This window comes from Gadus morhua, chromosome 10 (assembly GCF_902167405.1).
Source record: "Gadus morhua chromosome 10, gadMor3.0, whole genome shotgun sequence".
In the NCBI taxonomy this organism is placed as follows: Eukaryota; Metazoa; Chordata; class Actinopteri; order Gadiformes; family Gadidae; genus Gadus; species Gadus morhua.
The window spans coordinates 1,529,067-1,551,859 of NC_044057.1; the positions used below are offsets into that span (position 1 = coordinate 1,529,067).

A 22,793-nucleotide genomic window follows, 5' to 3' on the forward strand; every position below is an offset into this window, starting at 1 on the left:
GACGCATGTTTCTACAGGTTGTCCGACTAATTGGAGTTGGTTTGAGATGTGTGAAAATGATTGAGGTTGGGAATATGACCGACAACTCTTTGCAGTGAAGCCGGAGTCCCACTCCCAGCTATAGTCACCAGGATCATCAGAGGCCATTTGGTTATCTTACCATTTCACCTGCTGTTCTCCCGTTAATATCCATCTATACGTGACACGATTCATGTCCTCTCGAATGCACTTTTTAACGATGCACCATAATGATTGCATCATCACATTCCCTTATCGACGCTCCGCCCGAAACTCACGTTCGCAGGAAACACTTGGACCCGTCCGTCTAATCTATTCTCCTCCCTTCCCTCCGTCTTCTGTTCTCCATCCTCCAGGTCCTGCTCAAGGGCTACGGGGTGCACCTGAAGAGCCTGTGTCGCAAGAGCGGCGACGAGCACGACCTGGAGGACTTCGTGGTCATCGCCGACCCCCGGTTGGCGTCGAGGATCCAGGAGATGATCTGCAGAACCCCCGGCAAGTGGCTGGACGTGATCGAGGAGCGCTTCGTGGGCAGCCTGGACCTCCTGAAGCTCCTCCGCGTAAGTTCTGTGCTCAGGGTCGGAACTTAGAAGCTGCAGGAATGTGGATCAATAAGAATGGCCGCACAAAGAAACGTCCTTTGGTACCAAAGTCATAGCAGCGACTCGAGTTATAAGCGGATATGATTTAGCCATGTCACATGGGTTGAGGTTTGCCTGAAGTTCGTTAAGAGGTTGGAGCTGGAAGACCCGAGGACCTCCTTGTTGTATAAGCTAAAAATGTTTGACCCCGTAGTGACCTCACACAGGTCACATGACGGTCCACTCTGTAGGGCACCTCGTTTTCACCACAAGGTGGGACTCGTTTAGTAGGAGGTATAAACGCCCGTCCCGTGTCGCATATCACGACCCGACATCAATACAATGGGATGGAAAGGTTCACTGTCGGGGAAAATGAACGCCTTCGGAGCCATTTGCATTTGCGGACTTCTGCTGTTGATACAATATGAGTCTGTTTGTTGATACAAGCTACCTGGACTGGAGTGGTTGGCTACATCAGTCAGCCCTGGTTTGTTTGCATAGTATCTCTTATTTTTATAGTATTTGAAAGAAGGACCTCTTGGTGGCCTAATCTGTTTTTAATTAATTTTGGATGAAGTTCGACCCCTTGTTGGCTTTTTTTATCTGACCTGGGACCTTAAATCGATAAACTTCTTCGTTATCTCTAACTCTTATCTTGGTCTCTGGCTCTGTTGTTGACTATCTAAGGGATTTGACATGTATCAAAATGTGTTGTACTCTCCCAGTCCAGTCAGAGCTCTATGAGGTTTACCGTTAAACGTCCCTTAAGGCTGAACCAAAGTGTTCAGTCGTAGAAGTTATAGTTGCTACTGATCATAAACATTGTTGTATTCATACAGCGTAACTTTTATTGTTATCTTTAACCAACGTGTGTGTGTGTGTGCGTGTGCGTGTGTTCGTGTGCGTGCGCGTGTGCGTGAGGTCAGGCCAGGCTGTTTGTGTGTGAGGAATCGGGCAAGGGCTGTAGGCGGGCTGTAGGCATGCTACGACATGTAGCTGTGTCAGCTTCCTGCTCCCAGCTTCAGTAGCCCCGGGGCATGTTTGATCGCTGCTGCACGTCACCGTCCCAACCGGGGAGGCCCTACCCTTTGTCTCCGTACTTCAGAGAAATTATAGTGTTTCTCTCTCCACTCGCAGAACCCCGTCACCTCCTCATGTGCCTCTCTCTGTCCCCCTCTGACTCTCTTTCTCTGTATCCCTCCCCCTTTCTCCCTCTGCTGGAGCGAGTTACAGCCGTCCGTAAAGTAAACCGGTCCAGACACTTTCGACCATTAGAACTTAAGCCGGTGTACTGCAAGGAAAATATATGCCGGGAGAACAATGGTTCTAACGCCTCCTTCCATTCTGTCCCTGGTGAGCCTTTGTGTGGCTCCTGCTCAGGAGAGCGTGTTTCTAGCGCCATGTGATCTAACTAGGCATGTTTCTTTAATGGTCATTCCTGATCCAGTTCCATTATGCATCACTTTTACTGCTACATGGTAAAGGTCAAGGTCCTGGGGTTGCTAGGTTATCACTGTTATCATTATTATTGCCCCTACTAAATTTAAATGGTATCAAAGTTTAAATCAACATAAGAGTGATTGACAGAGATTACTAGAGAGTTCTTAAGGTGACAGCAGCGTTGCACATGTCTTTTGTGTTTCCACAAGGACATTTTAAATGCATTATTCCAACATAAGACACACGCGTGGAAGGTTTTTTTTCGCACCCAATCCGATGGTAACTTGGGTTTCCTTTAGATTTGGAGATCAGCAATTTGTGATGCTTGTAAAATGCATGTTTTTGAACCACAACGTTCGCTGACCCCCTAAAAACATTTCTTTCCCTTTTCTTCGGTTGTTTACAGCGGGACGTTAAATCGGACCCCATGGCCGTCCGACAGGTTGTCGCGGCGACCAACAGCCTCCTGGAAAGCATGGGATCCCTAGCAGTGGAGGTAGGCCTAACTCCGATCAGCCCCGGTGATGAACAGGAGCCCCGAGAGGCTGTGGAACAGGCCTCCTTTTGACAGCGAGTCTGGTGGTTGTTCTCGTCATTGAATGGTCGTTCAATGTCAGTAATTCCAATTCCCTTGCTTAAAGGAATACGTCCTTCCCGGAGCTCTATATCTAAATAATCTAATATTATGTAATATATAGGTATCTATTTAATATAATGCACTATATAATATCACCGCCAAAAGCTGTGTGCGCCTCCGGATGATATTATGAACTAAAGACTGTCTTTAGTTAAAGGACGTCTCTGGTACTTCCCCAACAAGTAAAGACTCGTAGTGGGGGTCATCTCGGCCAGGGTCCTGCACGGGTTCGGGTACCCGAAGGGTGACCCGCGCAATTTCGATGAAACGGGGGGAAAATAATGTGTGTACTGGTCGGACACACGGGTGCTGGTCGGGTCGGACGCCTGAACGGCACGGGTCGGTCGCGGGTTTTGCGATTGCGAGCGAGACTTCTCCGGTGCTGGAGATGGAGCAGAGGAGTAAACTAAAACCGTCCACAGTGGATGATGTGATTTGTTAGCACAGCAATCTAAAGCACCACGCCAAACACCAGATAGTGTAATTCGCTGGCGTTCCATCCAATGTGTCTAATTTTCCTCAGGTGCGGGTCTGGCGTCGGTATCAGTTTATAGCGGGACTGGTCGGGTGCGGAATGGTATTCTCGGGTACGGGCGGGTGCGGGTTTGCAAAATAAGGAAGAAACGTTGGCTATGACTCTCTGAAGTCCAGATGGAACTGCAACTTCAGATTGATGAGGAAGGACCAGAGACGTCTCTGGTCCTTCCTCATCAATCCCTAACCCTAACCCTAGCCTCAATGTATCACAGTTAGGTTAATATAAACCTTTATTAAATCCTAGAGGGAAATTCAGGTGTCAAAGCAGCCACAGCAATGAGAACGAATCCCAGAAGAGGTACAGATATAATTCTTTTAACACGTCCACATGCTAGCGGCTTCTACTTTTTTGAGACGGTTTCCGTTTTAGAATTATTACCTTTTCTCGAGCTAGCAACAAGCGGGCAGATAGCCTTCACTGATGCCGGTTCCAACGGTCATTCTCCCCTTGTGATGGCAACAAACTCCAGATGGAGGGTGACCTCTGACCGCTTTCATTTCTTGGTCACCACTTCTGTATGAAAGTTGAGTATGTAGAAACAAAAACACCCCTTGATGATTTGCACTAGATGACTCGCTATTTATGTTGAACACATGCTATCGGTGCAATCCTGCTGAACCCTTTCTGAAGCTGATGAAGCCTTGGTCAGGGGTTTCTGTTCTCCCTCAATCCAACGAGTTCTGGCTTCTGGAACTGCAGCCGACGGGTCAGAAGCTTACCCCTGGCATTCAAACGCACCGTTCTCTAGGAACTCGGTCTGAATTTACAGCAGCTTCTTAGAAGCCTGTTGTACTGCTGTTCTGTAGCCATCAGCGCTTCAGTCGTTGGCGGTTCGCTAGCCACCAGCGGCCAACGAACCGCTGGCATGTCTGGGGTCGGGAGAGTAAGGGCGCCTGTTGATTGGTGGAGGTTAGTGATGTACACCGTGAGACGCAGTCGGGCGAGGACGGAAAAGGCCCGCTCTGTCTGCCTGGCACGGCGTGTAAAGACATGGAGTCTCTTATGTGTCCTCTTTGAGGACCCCTCCTTTATTTACTGGGAGAGACGTCCCGCTGGGCACAGCTGAACAAAGAGCACAGGCTTTCTAAACAAGCTAGCCGGCGGTTTACGCTGAGCCAGAACAGCACTGGGGCTAGCCCTGTTGGTTAGCTCCAGGAGGTGAATGAACAACAAACATGTAGCGTTCAGCTTGTCTGTTGGTTGGTGGCTGTCCTGGAAAGATTACAAGCGTTCCTCATTTTTGGGTCAAGAGTGGAGGGCCACTAAATCTAGCCAAGAACATTCTAGTTCTAAGTTAACCAGACGTGTAAGGCTGCTTGTTCATTGTTTCATTTTCCATTTCATTGCCGTTTCTTTTTAAACCGTGGTGTGACGGTCACAACTTTCCTTTGAACACAACTACATCATAAGTATTTGGAACGTCACACTTTTAAATTCCTTTGCCTTTCAAAACTGCACAGGGGAGCATCTACAAACACACAACACCACAACCCAGTAGCCTTATGAATGTGTGCGCTACGATAGCGTGCGCGGCTTAATGGAAGCGGTTGGGGGGAGTTTGCTGATGTCGTCAGATGGGTCTGGAGCCACGGGATCCACTGAACTGCCAAATTGTACATCAGGCACTATGAGGAAGTAGAGATATGCAGGCGTATTTACCTCAAAGGGGGAATTCATTTTCCCAAACAAAGGGGTTCATATATTTGTATCATCAATGCCCACCGCTGCTTAGCAAATTGTTGATTTAGTAACTTTATCCTTATGTGAACTTTTCTTTAACCGGTGAAAGGTTTGTTTTGGTGTATAATCTATGGTGTAATTGACAAAACGTTGCATTTGTCATTGGGTCGTGTCGATTTTGTCCTTCAATGTACAAATAAAGAAATATCTAACATAAAGTCATAAGCTAGTATATTAAATAAAACTTGATTCACGACTATTGAACAAACTTACTAGAACCAAAACAAAGGTGAGCAGAATCTGACCAGAAGCCGATCCCTCCCTCTCACTCCCTGATCTCCTCTTCCTCCTCCTCCTCTCCTCTTCCTCCTCCCCCAGCTGGCCAGCATGAAGAGCTGGAAGGACCTGCGCAGCGAGATCATCTTCCTGACGCACAACGCCACGTCGTCGCCCAGCGCCATGTACCAGGCCGTGTCCCGGATCGTGTGCGGCCACCCAGAGGGGGGCGGGCTGCAGATCAAGTCCCTCAACTGGTACGAGGACAGCAACTACAAGGCGCTGTTCGGGAACCACAACACCACGGAGGAGGACCTGGCCGCCGCATACGACAACACCTCCAGTGAGTCTCACCGGGGCGACCAATGAAGGGTGGTCCACAGCAAGACGGGTCGTTATTACATCGTGTTTCAAAGGGAGTGTTCTATTGTGACAAAGCTGAGGGGATCACTTTAAGGGATTCGTGCTTGACTTGTCATGTATAAAGTGTGTCTGATGTTGACGTGTTGTCAACATGTCTTATAATGTAATATCAACATTTGTTTAATTCCTGCCTAGCCACAATATTCCAGTTCTTCTGCATTCAGTATCGGTTTTTTATCTTGATTTTTCTCCAAATATCTCGCTCGCTGTTATCCCATCATGCACCTGTGTCTCCCCCCCCAGCTCCCTTCTGTAACAACCTCATGAGGAGCATGGACTCCAACCCCATGTCCCGGATGATGTGGCAGGCCATCAAACCCCTGCTGATGGGCAAGATCCTGTACACCCCCCACACCCCCGCCACCCAGAAGATCATCCACGAGGTACCTTGGCCCCCACCGAGAGCGGTTGATATAGGCCTGCATAGAGACACTCGGTATAGGAAGGTTTGAACCCCTCAAGACGACCATGTATCGGTACTTCATGACCTGTGCTGTGTTCCAATATCCACACTGTCAGTACTCACTATACTTAGTCTGAGTGCGTAGGGTGCTCCGATTAAGATCGGGGAGAAAAGAAGTGTTCTGATTGGACCCGGACGGTGTACTCATAACGGCGAAACCGCTGAGTGTGGATCGATGAACACTTTTCGTACTCAACGGCAGCCATCTTGGCTACGTAGCGGAAGAGGGCGGAGCCAGGCTGAGCAAACATCGGCGCGTTTTTCACATAGCCTGCATTAATGGAGTCATTTTGTAGTTTTTATAGCTTTTTTATAGCTGCTAGGCGTAGAGAGTTCCCCGTTCCAAGCGGGATGTTTATTGCAGGGTTTGCCGGTTTGTGCACCACAGAGTATTTGATTTGATACGACACTGACCTCTGATAATCAGCGCACTTAGTGAGTACAGATAGTGTACTACGTTTAAGTGTACTCATGGAAGTATGGATATCGGAACGCCGCACAACATTCTAGAATAACTGCCGGTACAAGGATGCAGACCTGGCTGTTGTGTGACGTCAAGTGAAGCCCTCCTATTGACCGGACCTCTCGCCCCCGCAGGTCAACAGAACCTTCCAGGAGCTGGGCGTGTTCCGGGACCTGGGCGGCATGTGGGAGGAGATGAGGCCGAAAGTGTGGACCTTCCTGGAGAACGGCAAAGAGATCAACTTCCTACGGGTAGGACGGCCTCCCCTCCATCCTCCTTTATGGCCCAATCCCATTTCTACCCTAAAGGGTAGAAATGGTAGAAATGGTAGAAATGGGATTGGGCCTTCCCCCTTCCCCTTACCCCTTCAAAACAAGGGGGAGGGGTAAGGGGAAGGGGTAAGGGGTAAAAATGGGATTGGGCCTTAGTCTGGGTCCCCCGGCAACAGGATTGGTGAAATATATCTGAAGGCAGTCAAGGTCCCCATTCCCCCCCCGATTGGATTCTAGGCGGCTATCAGATTTGAGATTAGGAATCGCGTGTCTTGATTTGTGAGAGTACCCCAGGTTTAAATCGAACTGCAGCTGCAGCGTCCCCTCTGGTGAAACACTGAATATGTTCAAACTGCCTTTTTAAATGCGTTTTCAAATGAATGTAATGAAATGTCACCATTCGACATTATGAAAAGGGATAGCGTGTCCTCGATAGAAGTGGTTGGTTAACGACACGTTTAACCTGTTTCCCTCCCCATCCAGACTCTGCTCACAAACAACGTCACCGCTAGCATCTTCCAGGACCACCTGTCCCACACCCAGTGGTCGGCCGCCGACGTCTCCGACTTCCTGATCAGGAAGGCGGACGACAGACGCCCGCCCGGCATCGCCCTGACGTGGCGCGACATCTTCAACGAGACGGACGACGCCATCAAGAGCATCTCTCGCTTCATGGAGGTCAGCGTCGCCTCACACAACCGTTACTGCTCCTCGTTCAGGGGTTCCCCTTCCAGCTGGGAGGTCCTAGCGAGGTCCTCCTTAGTGACCTGTGTCTGAGAAGAACGGATACCTGGGTTAAAGTGTAAACTAAATGTAATGTACCGCAAGGAGAATGGTTTTACTTCTGGTGGCAACAACACTGAGCATAGCATTCTCGCATTGAGTGGAACAGCAAGTTGCTATACTGTTTACCATAGCAACTGTAACCTTTTTATTTCTGGCTAGTACAGAGTGGACACAGTACAAATCTCATTCCTCTTTTGAGTTGAGGTCATTCCCTGTATCACAACAACAGTCTCGAAGGCCTTCCCTGGCTCCGCGTCTGCTGAAACCCCCTCCTACTCTATGTGCAAGAAAAACAGCCAGAAATGAAGCCGTTTTATTTTCTTCCCCATTTTCTTTGTCCTTCTGGCTCTCTCTGTCCCCCGGTAGATCCATTCTTTCAACCCCTTTCAATCGCTTCTTGTTCTCTCTTGTTCTCACTCGCTCACTTGTTCGCTCACTCGCTCACGTAGTCCCTTTCCCAGAAAACTGCAGTGCACTGATCCCACAATATCCCACCCTCTCGGGCTAGACCCGAACTCGTACCCAGCATCCTCTTTCTTCTCCACCCATGTGCACGCACCCTTGCATCACACACTCAAACACACACACACACCCTATAATGACTTCACTTCACCCGGTATAACAGGAAATTACCCCCTCTGTCGGCGCTGAAAGGGCTTATTTTTGGCATGGAAAACTTGCGTTTTAATTACAGAAGCTCCTAAAGCCTTCAACGAAAAATGTAAGGTCTAGTCAATTCTATTACTAATAAATCAAATGTATAGTCTCAAAGGGCTTCAGAGGCCATATATTTATGAATCAAATTGTCTTTGTGCGTGTGCCCTGTGGATCAACCATGATGGTGTGTTAACCCCGTGACCCCGTCCTGAGACCTCACCCCCGGGGGTAACGCAAAGCTGTGGTCCCCTCGAAACAAGTCGCTTTGTGGGACCCCATTTCTGTGAGGACACGGGGGGGTTCTCACAAACACTTAAGTAAGTGTGTGTGTGTGTGTGTGTGTGTGTGTGTGTGTGTGTGTGTGTACTTCAGTGTGTGAACCTGGACAAGCTGGAGGCGGTGGACACGGAGGAGAAGATGATAGACAAGTCGATGGTGCTGCTGGAGGACAGGAAGTTCTGGGCGGGCATCGTGTTCCCGGACATCGACACCAACAGCTCGGAGCTGCCGCCCAAAGTGAACTACAAGATCCGCATGGACATCGACAACGTGGAGCGCACCAACAAGATCAAAGACGCGTAAGGAACCTCGTTATATCTCCATCACTAGGGGAGGGTGCACACATACCTGTATTTAACCCTGCTGGAAGTATCTCAGATCTACGCTGCTTCATTCAATGTATCATTCATTTTTATGAATGATACATTCATAAAGAGAAAAGATTAGTTGCTCTGAAGACGAACAAAATGAAGGTTTCTATACCCCTGTAGGCCTTATTCTATCGAATCATAATTATAATTCCTATATCTCCCCCACTTGACTCAAACTTCCCATACCTTTCTCCTCCATTCGCGCTCCTGCTCTCGCTCATGTTAACCTGAAGCCGTCTCTGTCGTGTTAACCTAAAGCGTGCTCGCTCGCTCTCGTGAACCAAAAGCTCCCGCTCTTATATTAACCCGAAGCTCTCTCTCTCTCTCGTGGTAACCTGAAGCTCTGTCCCTCCCTCGTTAACCTCTCTCTCTCTCTCTCTGTAGCTACTGGGACCCCGGTCCCCGGGCGGACCCCTTCGAGGACATGCGCTACGTGTGGGGCGGGTTCTCCTACCTTCAGGACGTCATCGAGCAGAGCATTGTGCGGGCGGTCACGGGCACCAAGGAGAAGACGGGCGTGTACATCCAGCAGATGCCGTACCCCTGCTACGTCGACGACATGTAAGCCCAGAGAGCGTCCATCCCCAGCCGTCATACTAGCAACTCTAATAATAACCAGGAGCTTCTATTTACTTTATTGAAACACAAGTTTCAAGTCAAACGAATCACCCCCTTGACCCTCGTCCCATCCCATCAACATTTCAGAGGTTCAAGAGTGGGTTTGTGAGCTGATATGTATTCCCAGCCTCATTTCCGCTGGCACATTAGTAAGACCGCAAACTCTCTTGTTCTCAGAATTTAACTGCGCTTCGAAAACATCATTACTACATCCCACACACTTCCTTCTGTTGTGTTCCTTCTGTCTTTCCCTTTTGTCTCTCAAGCTCTCTCTCCTCCCCATCTTTTGTTTTTTCTCATCCTTTCGTACTCGCTCCCTCTTACTCATGTTGTCCCCCACAGTCTCTCGTTCTCTCTAGGTATCTCCGACTCTCTCATACATGTCTCATCTTCCTCTCCCTCTCTCCTGTCCCCCACTCGGTCCTGAATGTTCTCATTCCCTCTCTCTCTCCCTCAATGTCATTCATTCATTCATTCGTTCATTCATCCGTTCATGTCCTCCTCCTCAGCTTCCTGCGTGTCATCAGTCGCTCCATGCCCCTCTTCATGACGCTGGCGTGGATGTACTCGGTGGCCATCATCATCAAGAGCGTGGTGTACGAGAAGGAGGCGCGTCTCAAGGAGACCATGCGGATCATGGGCCTGGACAACGGCATCCTGTGGCTGAGCTGGTTCATCAGCAGCCTCATCCCCCTGTTGGTCAGCGCTGGTCTGCTGGTGGTCCTGCTCAAGGTACTGCACGCACCCCACCAAGAGACCCCACAAGGCAGCCTTCAATTAGAATCGGACTGGCAAAGAAACGTTTATAGAGGTGCAGCATCAGACACGTTGACTCACTCACCCTCTAACTCTCATCGCTCCACAGAAGGGGAACCTTCTGCCCTACAGCGACCCGGGCGTGGTCTTCCTCTTCCTGGGCTCGTTCGCCGTGGTCACCATCATGCAGTGCTTCCTGATCAGCACGGTGTTTGCGCGCGCCAACCTGGCGGCGGCCTGCGGAGGCATCATCTACTTCACGCTCTACCTGCCCTACGTGCTCTGCGTGGCCTGGCAGGACCACATCGGCTTCGGCGCCAAAGTGTTCGCTGTAAGTGTTTGCGGGTGTGGATGTGGTGGTGGTGGTGGTTGTTGTTGCTCTGGAGCTATTATTGCAAAAGAAATGTAATCGTTAGATGTGTTCTCCGGTGTTCAAACCATACGGAAGTAAAGAACAGAATGGTATAGGGAAATGCAAATGACATATAAAACAGATTATACTGTCAATATAAATATAAACCCAGATGGAAAAAACCGATGGCTAAATACAAATGCAATGGATCACAATATATTAAATATACAAATAAATGGAAACGGAACGGATGCTTGTATATTAATATTATGAACAAAGAATCGATGCAATTATTGAATATAGGCTTCAATAAGTTAAGATAAAAAGGATATGTTTAAATGTGTGTGTGTGTGTGTGTGTGTGTGTGTGTGTGTGTGTGTGTGTGTGTGTGTGTGTGTGTGTGTGTGTGTGTGTGTGTGTGTGTGTGTGTGTGTGTGTGTGTGTGTGTGTGTGTGTGTGTGTGGTTGTGTGTGTGTGTGTGTGCAGAGCCTGTTGTCTCCTGTGGCGTTTGGCTTCGGCTGCGAGTACTTCGCCCTGTTTGAGGAGCAGGGGGTGGGCATCCAGTGGTCCAACCTTGTGGCCAGCCCGCTGGAGCAGGACGACTTCAGCCTCACCACCGCGCTGGTGCTCATGTACTTCGACTCGTTCCTCTACGGGGTCATGACCTGGTACATCGAGGCGGTGTTCCCCGGTAAGGACCTCTCCGATGATGACCTGGTTTCTCTCGGTTGTTGCAAAGACTTTAACCTATGAAACGCCTCGAGCAATCAGTAACCATTTTGACCGCTGTCTTCAGGCCAGTACGGTATTCCTCGACCCTGGTTCTTCCTGTTCACCAAGTCCTACTGGTTCGGAGAGGAGATGGGCACCACCACTACCATCCCCCAGGGCTGCAGGGGAAACGCTGGTGGTAAGGCTGCACACACCTCTTCTCTCCACCAGGGGGCAGCAGGGAGGCTATTTTAACACTGTTGATCTGGACCACTGAGACAATGCTGATGAAGGCTGACTCTTGGGTTTCCTGTCTGTGGTTTGTTCAATCCAGCAATGTAAGCAGCCATCTGTCTGCGATGAACGCATGAAAACATGTTTTTTGTAGAATCTCTCAACAACTTTAATGTGTCTCCTTTTTGGAATGAAAGGAGACACATTAAAAAAAAAAGCAGACTCCTTTTCCGGGGACTTAACCGCAACCTTTGTAGCTTGAAGTCAAACACCCAACACGGACTGTCCTGGCACTGCTGATTCAATGTGTAAGCTGCAATACGAAGTGTTAAGGTGGTTGATTCATGGTAATGGCCGACGATACCGTAGCCTTTTGGTAGGGACTATCAAGTCGTTGTATAGAAGATGGACCCCCAGCGTCCCCCCCCCCCTGGGATATGTTAACCCGAGGCTAACGCTAACGCTGACCCTCCCTGCGTAGCGGTGTGCATGGAGGAGGAGCCGTCCCACCTGAAGGCCGGCGTGTACATCGAGAACCTGGTGAAGGTCTACCGCCACGGCAAGAAGCTGGCGGTGGACGGCCTCTCGCTGGGCTTCTACGAGGGCCAGATCACCTCCTTCCTGGGTCACAACGGCGCCGGGAAGACCACCACCATGTGAGTGACGGAGGACGGGGTTATGGTGTAGCCCCAAAAGCAGGCCACCCTGAGGGGTCAGGGGTCATGGCTCCTATTACTGGAACCTCTTTGGTTTGGGTGGATGCTTTTGGGGTTGACACACTGAAAGAGTACTGTTAGGATTACTACTAGTACTGATAATGTCCAGTCACCAACCTCACCACGCGTGTTGTGTGTGCTTGGAATGTAATGAAGGGCTGAATATGAGAATGGTTCAAGCTAGCGGCCGACGCTAACACTCCCTCCCCCGTAGGTCGATCCTGACGGGTCTGTTCCCTCCGACCTCCGGCACGGCCTACATCATGGGCAAAGACATCCGGACCGAGCTCAGCGCCATCAGACAGAGTCTGGGCTTCTGCCCGCAACACAACGTCCTCTTCAGCATGTGAGTACCACGAGGCTCTCCCCTGGCCTCGTTTAGATCCCCCATAATCCTCGGCTCTGGGGCGGATGGAATCACCCACCATCCTCCACTGACCTCCGTGTGCTTCCCCCCAGGCTGACGGTGGAGGAGCACATCTGGTTCTACGGCCGGCTCAAGGGTCTGACGGAGGAGCAGGTGAAGGTGGAGATCGAGCAGATCCTCCTGGACACGGGCCTGCCCCACAAACGCAAGTCGCCCTCGCGCACGCTGTCGGGGGGCATGCAGAGGAAGCTGTCGGTGGCCCTGGCGTTCGTCGGGGGGTCGAAGGTCGTCATCCTGGACGAGCCCACGGCTGGCGTGGACCCCTACGCCCGCAGGGGGATCTGGGATCTGCTGCTCAACTACAGACAAGGTGGGTGCACCTCCTCCCCGTTGGTCCCATCAGGACCAGCCGATTGGCCGGGAGGACCCAACCGCTGAGGAGGGAAACGGCGTCCGTGATCTCAAACACCCCAACGAGGCCGCGGCGTTCACCACAATGCTGCTCAATCGAATCGGTTCAGAAGAGAGGTAAGGACCGGCCCCTCTGACGCTCCGCGCCTCCTCCCTCTCCCTCAGACCGGACCATCATCCTGTCCACGCACCACATGGACGAGGCGGACATCCTGGGCGACCGCATCGCCATCATCTCCCACGGGAAGCTGTGCTGCGTGGGCTCCTCGCTGTTCCTGAAGAACCAGCTGGGCACGGGCTACTACCTGACCCTGGTCAAGAGGGAGCCCGAGCCCTCCCTGGCCTCCTGCCGCAACTCCTCCAGCACCGTGTCCTTCACCAAGAAGGTAAGCGTCTGCAGCGGCGACGGCGTCCCCTGCTGGCTGACGGTGGTACTGCTGCAGAATGTGTCATCAAACCATTCATCAAATGTGTCATCAAACCAACTGTCTCAGTATTTAGGTGTGTCGATGTATTGGAGTATCGTTGGATATTTCAAGTGTATGCATTTATTTCTTTGGTCTAAACTTGTTTTGTCTCTTCCGTTCTCTCTCTCTCCGTCCGTCCGTCCAGGAGGAAGAGTGTGTGTCTGACGGTAGCTCTGATGCAGGCCTCGGCAGTGAGAACGAGAGCGAGGCGGCCACCATCGGTAAGCGTCTCCCACCCAGCGTTGGTTCATCTCACTGCTCAGGAGGGTTTCTGAGGAAAAGCAGACGTTATCCGGTTATATGGGCGTTGCTACTCAGGTCTCTGGGACCACGCCTGCGTAGCTCCGTAAACCTCCTGTGATTGATCGTCTGACCTCCGATTCCCCCGGTCGCCCCCCAGAGAACGGACCTGCCGCCTCCATGAGCCCCTTCATCGCCCCGGACGTGGCCCACATCTCCAGCCTGATCCTGGGCCACGTCCCGGCGGCGCGGCTGGTGGAGGACCTGGGCCACGAGCTGACCTACGTGCTGCCCTACAGCGCGGCCAAGGGCGGGGCCTTCGTGCCCCTCTTCAGGGACCTGGACCACCGGCTGGCCGACCTCGGCATCTCCAGCTACGGCGTGTCGGACACCACCCTGGAGGAGGTGAGAAGGTCACAAGTTGACCTTGCAGCCGGGTTACCATGGCAATGATGTGCAACTCTCCTCTCCTGTGATGCATCCCTCAGAACAGCTTTTAACATCCAACTCTACCCTGGCCCTTTTTTCTTCATTTGGATTCCTAATTTGGATACAGTTAAATGTTTTATGGGTTCATTAAGGATTCTCTGTGGGGATGATTTAATGAATGCATGTCTCGGAGAGACCTTCTTCATAATAACGGAGTACAATGTTGATCTTTCTTTAACTGAGGGCTTTCGCTGTTCTGTAGATTTTCCTGAAAGTGGCCGAAGATAACGGCGTCGACATTGAAGTCCCCTCAGGTAAGGTGTCCTGAAAGTGACCCCTGACCTCTGAACCCCTGTGGCCTTTCATTCCAAAAAGTAAAACCCGCAGGTCACAGCTCGTCTGATGCATCAATGAACGGTTGCTTGTGTAACCGCAAACATGGAAGACGGATGGAGAGAACTGACTGATCTCAAATAGCCCATAACAAAGTGTGTGTGTGTGTGTCTGTGTGTAGACGGAACACTGCCAGTGAAGCGGAGGCCGCGAACGCATGCCTTCGGTGGAGACCACCAGAGCTGTCTGAAGCCCCTCACTGAAGACGATCACGAGGAAGGCAACGAATCCGAGGGAGACCCAGGTAGAAACACTCACTCACTCACTCACTGACTCACTCACTGACTCACTGACTGACTCACTCACTCACTGACTGACTCACTCACTCACTGACTCACTCACTCACTCACTCACACGCTTTAACAGTTTGGCCGCTTCCGTGTACCGACCCGTCATGTTATTCCCCTAAAGGTGCCGATCCCCGGGAGACGGACTGGCTGCACTGCAGTCACGGTAAAGGGTCCTACAAGGAGAAGGGCTGGACTCTGAGGAAGCAGCAGTTCATCGCCCTCATCTGGAAGAGGTTCCTCTACGCCCGACGCTCCCGGAAAGGATTCTTCGCTCAGGTGAAGCTCATGTTGGACGGGGCAACTGCTGTAGGATGGAGGCGCTCATTGAGTGTTCGTTGTGGAGACATATCAGGGCTATGATTGGCTCCTGGGATAGAATGTTTTGGGCGGTTCTATGATTGGACGTCCCTGAAGACAGACGGCAGAGCTGAGGTCGTCCATTAAGATTAATGCAAATGTCATCCTTTCTTTTCATTTGAACAAATTTCTTCTTCTGCTCTTCGTATTGATGCTTTGCAAAAGAAAACTCTAGGAGTCTGTTGCAGTATATTAGAGCGACGATTGGCTGTGGCTAGACGTGAGTGCTTGGATGGGTTTCTGACCTGCTCCCCTCCTTGCAGATTGTCCTTCCTGCCGTGTTTGTCTGCATCGCTCTGGTGTTCAGCCTCATCGTCCCGCCGTTCGGAAAGTATCCCAGCATTGAGCTCCAGCCGTGGATGTACGAGGAGCAGGTCACCTTCTTCAGGTACTGCAGATCCCCTGACTCACTCACTCTCACCCTCAAACCCCCCTCTCACCCTCAAACCCCTCTCTCACCCTCAAACCCCTCTCTCACACCCGAATCCCCTTCTCACCCTCAAACCCCCCTCTCACCCTCAAACCCCTCTCACCCTCAAACCCCTCTCTCACCCTCAAACCCCTCTCACCCTCAAACCCCCTCTCTCACCCTCAAACCCCTCTCTCACCCTCAAACCCCTCTCACCCTCAAACCCCTCTCTCACCCTCAAACTCCCCTCTCACCCTCAAACCCCTCTCTCACCCTCAAACCCCCCTCTCACCCTCAAACCCCTCTCACCCTCAAACCCCTCTCACCCTCAAACAACACTTTGGGAGCGATGATGCATTAGTCTGTTGATGAAGGAGTTGCTGTGTGTATGAGGTGCATCAGGATGTGAAGGAGTGTGTGTTTGTGAAAGGGTTATTCATGTACCCGTGTTCCGTCCCCAGTAACGACGCCCCCGACGACGTCACCATGAACAAGCTGCTGACTGCTCTGATGGAGGCGCCGGGCCTGGGCACGCGCTGCATGGAAGGATATCCCTTCCCGTAAGACCCCCACCCCCCCCCCCCCCCCGCCCCACATACACCACATGTCTTCCTGTTGACAGAATGGTGGGTCATTCCACATACACCTACAGGGCTGCAACTAAAGACTCGAGAGGAAATGTACTTTTGTCTCTCCCGCCTGAGCTTCACAATAAGGAGGTCGGCCCCAAACTGGAGAATTGTAAAAAAAAACCTCTAATCTTGTTTTATCCTAACCACGAAATAACCTCAAACGAAACATCAGAACCAACCATTATAATAAATGGGCCTGAGTCCGTCCTGATGCAGTGCCACCGTGACGATGACTGTGACCTTGTTTCGACCTCTTGACCCCCGTCACGGTTGACCAACGGGCGCCCATCTCCTCCCCCTTCTCCCTCCAGTGGGAGCTCCTGTACGATGGGAGACGAGGAATGGGCCGTCCCGGAAATTCCTGAGAGCGTTCAGATGCTCTTCAGCGCCACCAACTGGACCATGGACCACCCCTCCCCCGCCTGCAACTGCAGCTGCGACGGGAAGAAGAAGATGCTTCCGGAATGTCCCGCTGGAGCGGGCGGACTGCCCCCCCTGGAGGTAAGCGCAACGACCTGCCAGGACTTAGTCGGAGGCCGGACGGGTCAGGTCATAGCCTTAGTCCAAATTCGTCAAAGTACATCCCTTGCCCTTTGTCACTGATTCGTCTAGTCCTGTCCTCACACCGAGCCATAAGTCATGTTTGGACCTCCACCTCGACCCCGAGCATAGCCAACAGGTAACGTTGGACCTTGTTGTGTGTGCAGATCAAGATCAGCGCTACAGACACGCTGCAGAACCTGACTGGCCGAAACATCTCCGATTACCTGGTGAAGACCTACGCTCAGATCATCGGAAAAAGGTTTGTAAACAAGAACCGTCATTCTTTATGAGCCCACTGGTACTGCAAAATACATTTCTAACAAAACCTCTCTTTCCTTTTTGTCTTTGATCAGTTTGAACAACAAAGTGTGGGTGAATGAATTCAGGTAAGTTTTCCAATTTCACTGTGTTTTTTTCAAAATGTCTGACCATAAGGCCATGGATTGCATATTATTTGATATTAATGTTGATGTGTTGTTTTTCTTTTCTAGATATGGAGGCTTCTCATTGGGCGCCAGGAGCACTCAAGTCCTCCCTGCAGCCAATGAGGTGGACGATGCCATCGAGCGGGTCCGGAAGATCTTTGAACTACAGAAGGTTTGTAAAGCCCACTTGGGACGGTTTGAATGTCGTTGCTGGCTGAAGATTACAGTACAATGGCTCCCACCATGTGCTCTCAACAGCTTCTGCAGGCCTGCCTCTATGCACAATGTTTATGTGGTTTTCTGTCTCTTGCCAAAGGGGGCTGCAGCGGATCGCTTCCTGGGGAGCTTGTCCGGCTTCATCAACGGCCTGGACACCAAGAACAACGTGAAGGTAAGGAGACCTCAAGGCGGCCCACATGTTAGGCCTTTGAAGCCCCTCTGAGAACCCGCCGTGCTTCAGGGCTTTGCGAATAAAGTTAACCTGACCCAAGCTCTTTGTGTCTCCTACTCTTCTTCCTCATCCCTCCTTTGATATGTTTCCTACTGCTCTTCCTTCACTACTTTCCACATTCAACTCTTTGGCCTCTTCCTCCTCCCCCTTCCTCGTGCTTCTGTTCCAATTTCCTCCTCTTCATCCTACGTCTATTCCTCCTTCCTGCCCCTTCTCCCGCTCCCAGATCTGGTTCAACAACAAGGGCTGGCACAGCATCGGGGCGTTCATAAACGTGATGAACAACGGCATCCTGCGTGCCAACCTGCCGCCCGGGGCCGACCCCACCAAGTACGGCATCAGTGCCTTCAACCACCCCCTCAACCTGACCAAGGAGCAGCTGTCCCAGGTCGCACTGTGAGTACGCCTCGGGTTGGACCCACCCTTTTGCAACACGAGGACCGCGTCCCTGTAAAGAATGTCTCCTTTGTGTCTGACGATCTCCCTCCTCTCGCAGGGTGACCACCTCGGTGGACGTGCTAGTGTCCATCTGTGTGATCTTCGCCATGTCCTTCGTGCCGGCCAGCTTCGTGGTGTTCCTCATCCAGGAGCGCGTGAGCAAGGCCAAGCACATGCAGTTCATCAGCGGCGTGCAGCCCCTGATGTACTGGGTGGCCAACTTCACGTGGGACATGGTGAGTAGGGGCGGGACGGTGGGGACAGGAAGTGGTGGGGCGGGGACGGTGGGGACAGGAAGTGGAGGGGCGGGACGGTGGGGACAGGAAGTGGAGGGGTGGGGGATGAGGGGACTTATTTCGTTATACTTTTTGTCTTATATACATATATTAATACACATAGACCTCAGGTTTCTGCCATATTTTTGGTCAAGATTTAAATTTGCATACTTTTTAAAGCAGACAATGCATTTTGCAAATTGTCTAACCCATAGTTTACTCTGTAACAGAAAAAAAAATAACGGGTCCACAAAATCCTATATGTTATAAAATCCTATAATGTGTGACATGACCATGAATATGATTTGCCCCATGGGGTATCGATGGTGGGATTGTGTGGTGGACCATCGCATTAACACACCCTGCTCCCTGTTGTGTTCCCCAGCTCAACTACATCGTCCCGGCGTCCCTCGTCATCCTCATCTTCGTCTGCTTCCAACAGCAGGCCTACGTCTCCTCCACCAACCTCCCTGCCCTCGCCCTGCTGCTGCTGCTCTACGGGTGAGGGCTTCGATCCAACGACCCCCTGGGCACTCAAAGGGCTCCGTCACCCTATTCCCCTCCCAGAGGGCAGAGGACTATGGGGACGCCTAGTGGGAACGTTCTGGAACGCTTAAGAAAACTCCCTTTTCCCTCCCAAAGGAATAAACAGAGTCACCCGTTACCTAATGAGGGGCTCATGTTTTATATCTTAATGGATTTTATGCTTTTGTGGATACATTTGATTGCCCATTGAGCGAGAAAAATCTGAATTCCCAGGCTGACCTCTCGTCTGCGTCGTCCCTCAGGTGGTCCATCACCCCGCTGATGTACCCGGCGTCGTTCTTCTTCACCATCCCCAGCACGGCCTACGTGGTCCTCACCAGCGTCAACATCCTCATCGGCATCAACGGCAGCATCTCCACCTTCGTCATGGAGCTGTTTGGGAACAACGTGAGTCCGAGCCCCCGCCATGCGGCCAGGTACGGAGTCCTCCCTGGAGGCACGGGGCTCAAGGGCTGACCTGTTGTTTGGGTTCTGCAGGAGATCGGCGGGATCAACGACATCTTGAAGAACGTTCTGCTCATCTTCCCCCACTTCTGCCTGGGGAGGGGTCTCATCGACATGGTGAAGAACCAGGCCATGGCCGACGCCCTGGAGCGATTCGGTGAGCTCCACGATCCTGTCTCACTCATAGGGTAGAGGATGGTATCATCACGGCCAGGGTTAGAAGTTTGATTCCCAGTGATTTGGAAACGTGGGTTTTTTATTTTATTTTATCGTTTTGATTTAACCTATCCATAAATCGTTTTGTTTTTAATAATGCACAGGATATCCGTATAACGTGGGTTAACTAAGCTTTCTAGTGGACATTTAGTCTCCTTCGAGCAATCAAACACAGGAAGCCAATACCAAAAATATTATACAAAATACTGAATGTAGGTCTGACAGCTGTGTGTTGGGGTTGTTCCCTCAAACCGCTCTGTGGTGTCCAGGGGAGAACCGGTTGCGTTCCCCGTTGGAGTGGGACATGGTGGGGAAGAACCTGTTCGCCATGGCTGTGGAGGGGGCGGTCTTCTTCATCATCACCGTGCTCATCCAGTACCGCTTCTGCATCAAGCCCAGGTACTGGAACATGACATGAACAACCTTCTCACACACGCCTTCAGACACACACACACACTGTGACAACTGGCTGCACACACACACACACACACACACACACACACACACACACACACACACACACACACACACACACACACACACACACACACACACACACACACACACACACACCTGGCTGAGCTCCCCCAGCGTGTTCCTGACCTTCCCCCCCCCTCCAGGCCCATCAGCCAACTGAAGAAGCTGACCCCCCTCGGGGAGGAAGACGAGGACGTAGCGCGTGAGAGGCAGAGGATCGTGCACGGCATGGGGCAGGGAGACATCCTGGAGCTACGCCAGCTGACCAAGGTACAGGCTGCTCCTCCTCAATCCTTCTACCTGCCTTGCCATCGATCTTTCATTTTGCCGATTCCTTTTAGGGGAGGCTGGCCCTAAACTTGAGTCTTTAGACTACAGCATTCAAACATGAGCAGTGTTCTTCTGTGAGCTGAACAAAGTGTTTGTGCAGGTGTACAAGAGGAAGCAGAAGCCAGCGGTGGACCGTCTGTGTGTCGGCATACCGCCTGGAGAGGTGAGCTGGATGGAGGGCACAGGATTCAACACACCTTTGATTTAGTTCTTAATTATATTATTTCTGACGTTGATATGATTGAACGATGATGAACATTAGTCAACAAACCCTTCATCAGAGGAGGGATGGTGCTGTATTAACATGGATCTGTCACTCACTTAATTTCTCCCTCTCATCAGTGTTTCGGCCTGCTGGGAGTGAACGGAGCAGGAAAGACCACCACCTTTAAGATGCTGACAGGGGACGCCATGGTGACCAGTGGAGAAGCCTTCATAGCTGGGAGGAGGTGAGCACACCTCCCCTCTCATCTTATTACTGCGTCTGAACCTCCCTCTTCCACAGACTGACCTGAGGGCCCTTTGACCCAGTATTAGATCATGTTGGATATAATGGTGCGTTTCCACCGGCGGGTGCAGTTAGGACAGTTCGAAGGTCCGGTATTAAAGGTGCGGTAATGCACGACCTAGTTACGGCTCCCGTCTCCCCCGCCGACGGTACCCATATGGCAGGGCGGGCTTAAGCCAGATGGCGATGGCCGCGGCAGCTTGGTAAGCACCGTGACCTTAGCAGCGCGACACAGTGTAGCCTGCTAATAAATCCAATTTGAAAAGAAGAACGCGGCACATTAAGCAAAGAGCAACAATGCAGGACGTCCAAGAAGGACGGCAAACTTTTCCACGACATTTTCTTCAATAAGCTTTCGCCGTATTCCCGAAATACCTTGGCCACTTTTGTCGGTGGAAACGCGAACCGTTCTGCACCTTTTCATACCAAACCGAACCGCCGGTGGCAACATGTAAGCTCTGCCATAAGCTACGCCCTTAACCTGATCATACTTTCTAAAGGTAATCGATGAGGAATAACTACTTCAAGGACACTTCTTGACAGCAAAGTATTTGATTTAATTTTAAAGCATGATCATGGGAAGATACAGGCAGCAGTTTACCAACCATGTAGACAATGGGTGTATATGATGCTTGTAGGGAAGCTTTCACACCATGGTCAGTGACAACAAAGGAAACAAAAGGCGAGGGGGAGTGATCGTTGTGGAGAGTTAAGGATTGGCCGTTGCTGAAGTCAGCCCTGGTGGGAGAGACTAAGGTTATTTGCAATACACTATGGGGGAGTGTGGACTTGTCTACAAGGCTGGGAGACAGTTATAGGAATCTGCACAACAAAGGAGTAAGCAGATTGGCTTGGCCTTGTGTCAGACCCCTGGCTACAGTGGCAATGCAAATGGGAACTACTGTAACACATTGGAATGGAGACAGGAAGAGAGACCTCTCTAGGTGCAAGAAGAAATATACAAATGCCTTTTCAATTGATTAGTAATTATAAACAAGGTTAATATAATTAATGCACAAACATTATGATTAATGTTTCCACGACAGTAATGCAACAAATAGTCTGTGTATGTACATCCTTTTTTCCTAGTTCTATAAACATTACTCTTAAGTTTACTGCAGTGTTTTTCATTTGACTAACGTGCGCGTGTGCGTGTGCGTGTGTGTGTGTGTGTGTGTGTCAGCATCCTGAGGGAGATAGACGAGGTCCACCAGAACATGGGCTACTGTCCGCAGTTCGACGCCATCAACGACCTGCTGACCGGACGGGAGCACCTCGAGTTCTACGCCGTGTTGAGGGGGGTCCCCGAGAAGGAAGTCTGCGACGTGAGTCACCGCTATACCGTCTCATGGATCCAACATTTATTGTGCTCGTATTTTACTTCTAATCTTTGTGTCGGTGCCATTCACGTGTGTGGAAGTGTCTCACCTGTTGTGGGGGTGCGTTGGGGGGACCAGGTGGCAGAGTGGGGCATCAAGAAGCTGGGTCTGGTAAAGTACGTGGACAAGGCAGCAGGCAGCTACAGCGGAGGCAACATGAGGAAGCTGTCCACCGCCATGGCTCTGATCGGTGGACCGCCCGTTGTTTTCCTGGTAGGTCTGCACGCACGCTCGATGGTACACGAGCACTTGAACACTAGCAAACAAAAGTTGAGCAGTTTTCTTTACACACAATCAAATAATCCCTTAATTTGGGTGACATCAATATACTGTAAACCTGAACCCAATCAGGCCACCTATGGCGTGAACGGTAGGCTCAGTAGAAACTGGCTCAGTCTGGGTTTGTTTTCTGATGGGAGAAAGGAGAGACTTCAGTCAGAGTTAACCTGTCTGTTGTGTGAGAGAAGTGAGAGTGAAAAGAGAAACACAACTGTA

At 51.0% G+C, this 22,793-nt stretch overlaps 1 protein-coding gene across 1 annotated transcript in view; it reads left to right on the forward strand.

Annotated features, from left to right (window-relative positions):
• The window catches only part of abca1b (ATP-binding cassette, sub-family A (ABC1), member 1B), a 36,516-nt gene that overhangs the window by 10,662 nt on the left and 3,061 nt on the right, over positions 1-22,793 (forward strand). Inside the window, exons 7-45 of the mRNA XM_030368177.1 lie at positions 375-578; positions 2,446-2,535; positions 5,273-5,513; positions 5,837-5,976; positions 6,654-6,770; positions 7,275-7,469; positions 8,607-8,812; positions 9,269-9,445; positions 10,012-10,234; positions 10,368-10,589; positions 11,097-11,301; positions 11,407-11,520; positions 12,037-12,211; positions 12,486-12,617; positions 12,731-13,008; positions 13,215-13,435; positions 13,662-13,737; positions 13,917-14,161; positions 14,448-14,499; positions 14,700-14,822; positions 14,990-15,144; positions 15,489-15,613; positions 16,096-16,194; positions 16,578-16,767; positions 16,974-17,068; positions 17,163-17,195; positions 17,301-17,406; positions 17,551-17,625; positions 17,912-18,081; positions 18,182-18,359; positions 18,784-18,899; positions 19,187-19,331; positions 19,422-19,545; positions 19,874-20,003; positions 20,225-20,351; positions 20,512-20,574; positions 20,754-20,860; positions 22,103-22,244; positions 22,377-22,511. Of these exons, the coding sequence (XP_030224037.1) occupies positions 375-578; positions 2,446-2,535; positions 5,273-5,513; positions 5,837-5,976; positions 6,654-6,770; positions 7,275-7,469; positions 8,607-8,812; positions 9,269-9,445; positions 10,012-10,234; positions 10,368-10,589; positions 11,097-11,301; positions 11,407-11,520; positions 12,037-12,211; positions 12,486-12,617; positions 12,731-13,008; positions 13,215-13,435; positions 13,662-13,737; positions 13,917-14,161; positions 14,448-14,499; positions 14,700-14,822; positions 14,990-15,144; positions 15,489-15,613; positions 16,096-16,194; positions 16,578-16,767; positions 16,974-17,068; positions 17,163-17,195; positions 17,301-17,406; positions 17,551-17,625; positions 17,912-18,081; positions 18,182-18,359; positions 18,784-18,899; positions 19,187-19,331; positions 19,422-19,545; positions 19,874-20,003; positions 20,225-20,351; positions 20,512-20,574; positions 20,754-20,860; positions 22,103-22,244; positions 22,377-22,511 (5,751 nt within the window). The remainder of the gene's footprint in view (positions 1-374; positions 579-2,445; positions 2,536-5,272; positions 5,514-5,836; positions 5,977-6,653; positions 6,771-7,274; positions 7,470-8,606; positions 8,813-9,268; positions 9,446-10,011; positions 10,235-10,367; positions 10,590-11,096; positions 11,302-11,406; positions 11,521-12,036; positions 12,212-12,485; positions 12,618-12,730; positions 13,009-13,214; positions 13,436-13,661; positions 13,738-13,916; positions 14,162-14,447; positions 14,500-14,699; positions 14,823-14,989; positions 15,145-15,488; positions 15,614-16,095; positions 16,195-16,577; positions 16,768-16,973; positions 17,069-17,162; positions 17,196-17,300; positions 17,407-17,550; positions 17,626-17,911; positions 18,082-18,181; positions 18,360-18,783; positions 18,900-19,186; positions 19,332-19,421; positions 19,546-19,873; positions 20,004-20,224; positions 20,352-20,511; positions 20,575-20,753; positions 20,861-22,102; positions 22,245-22,376; positions 22,512-22,793) is intronic.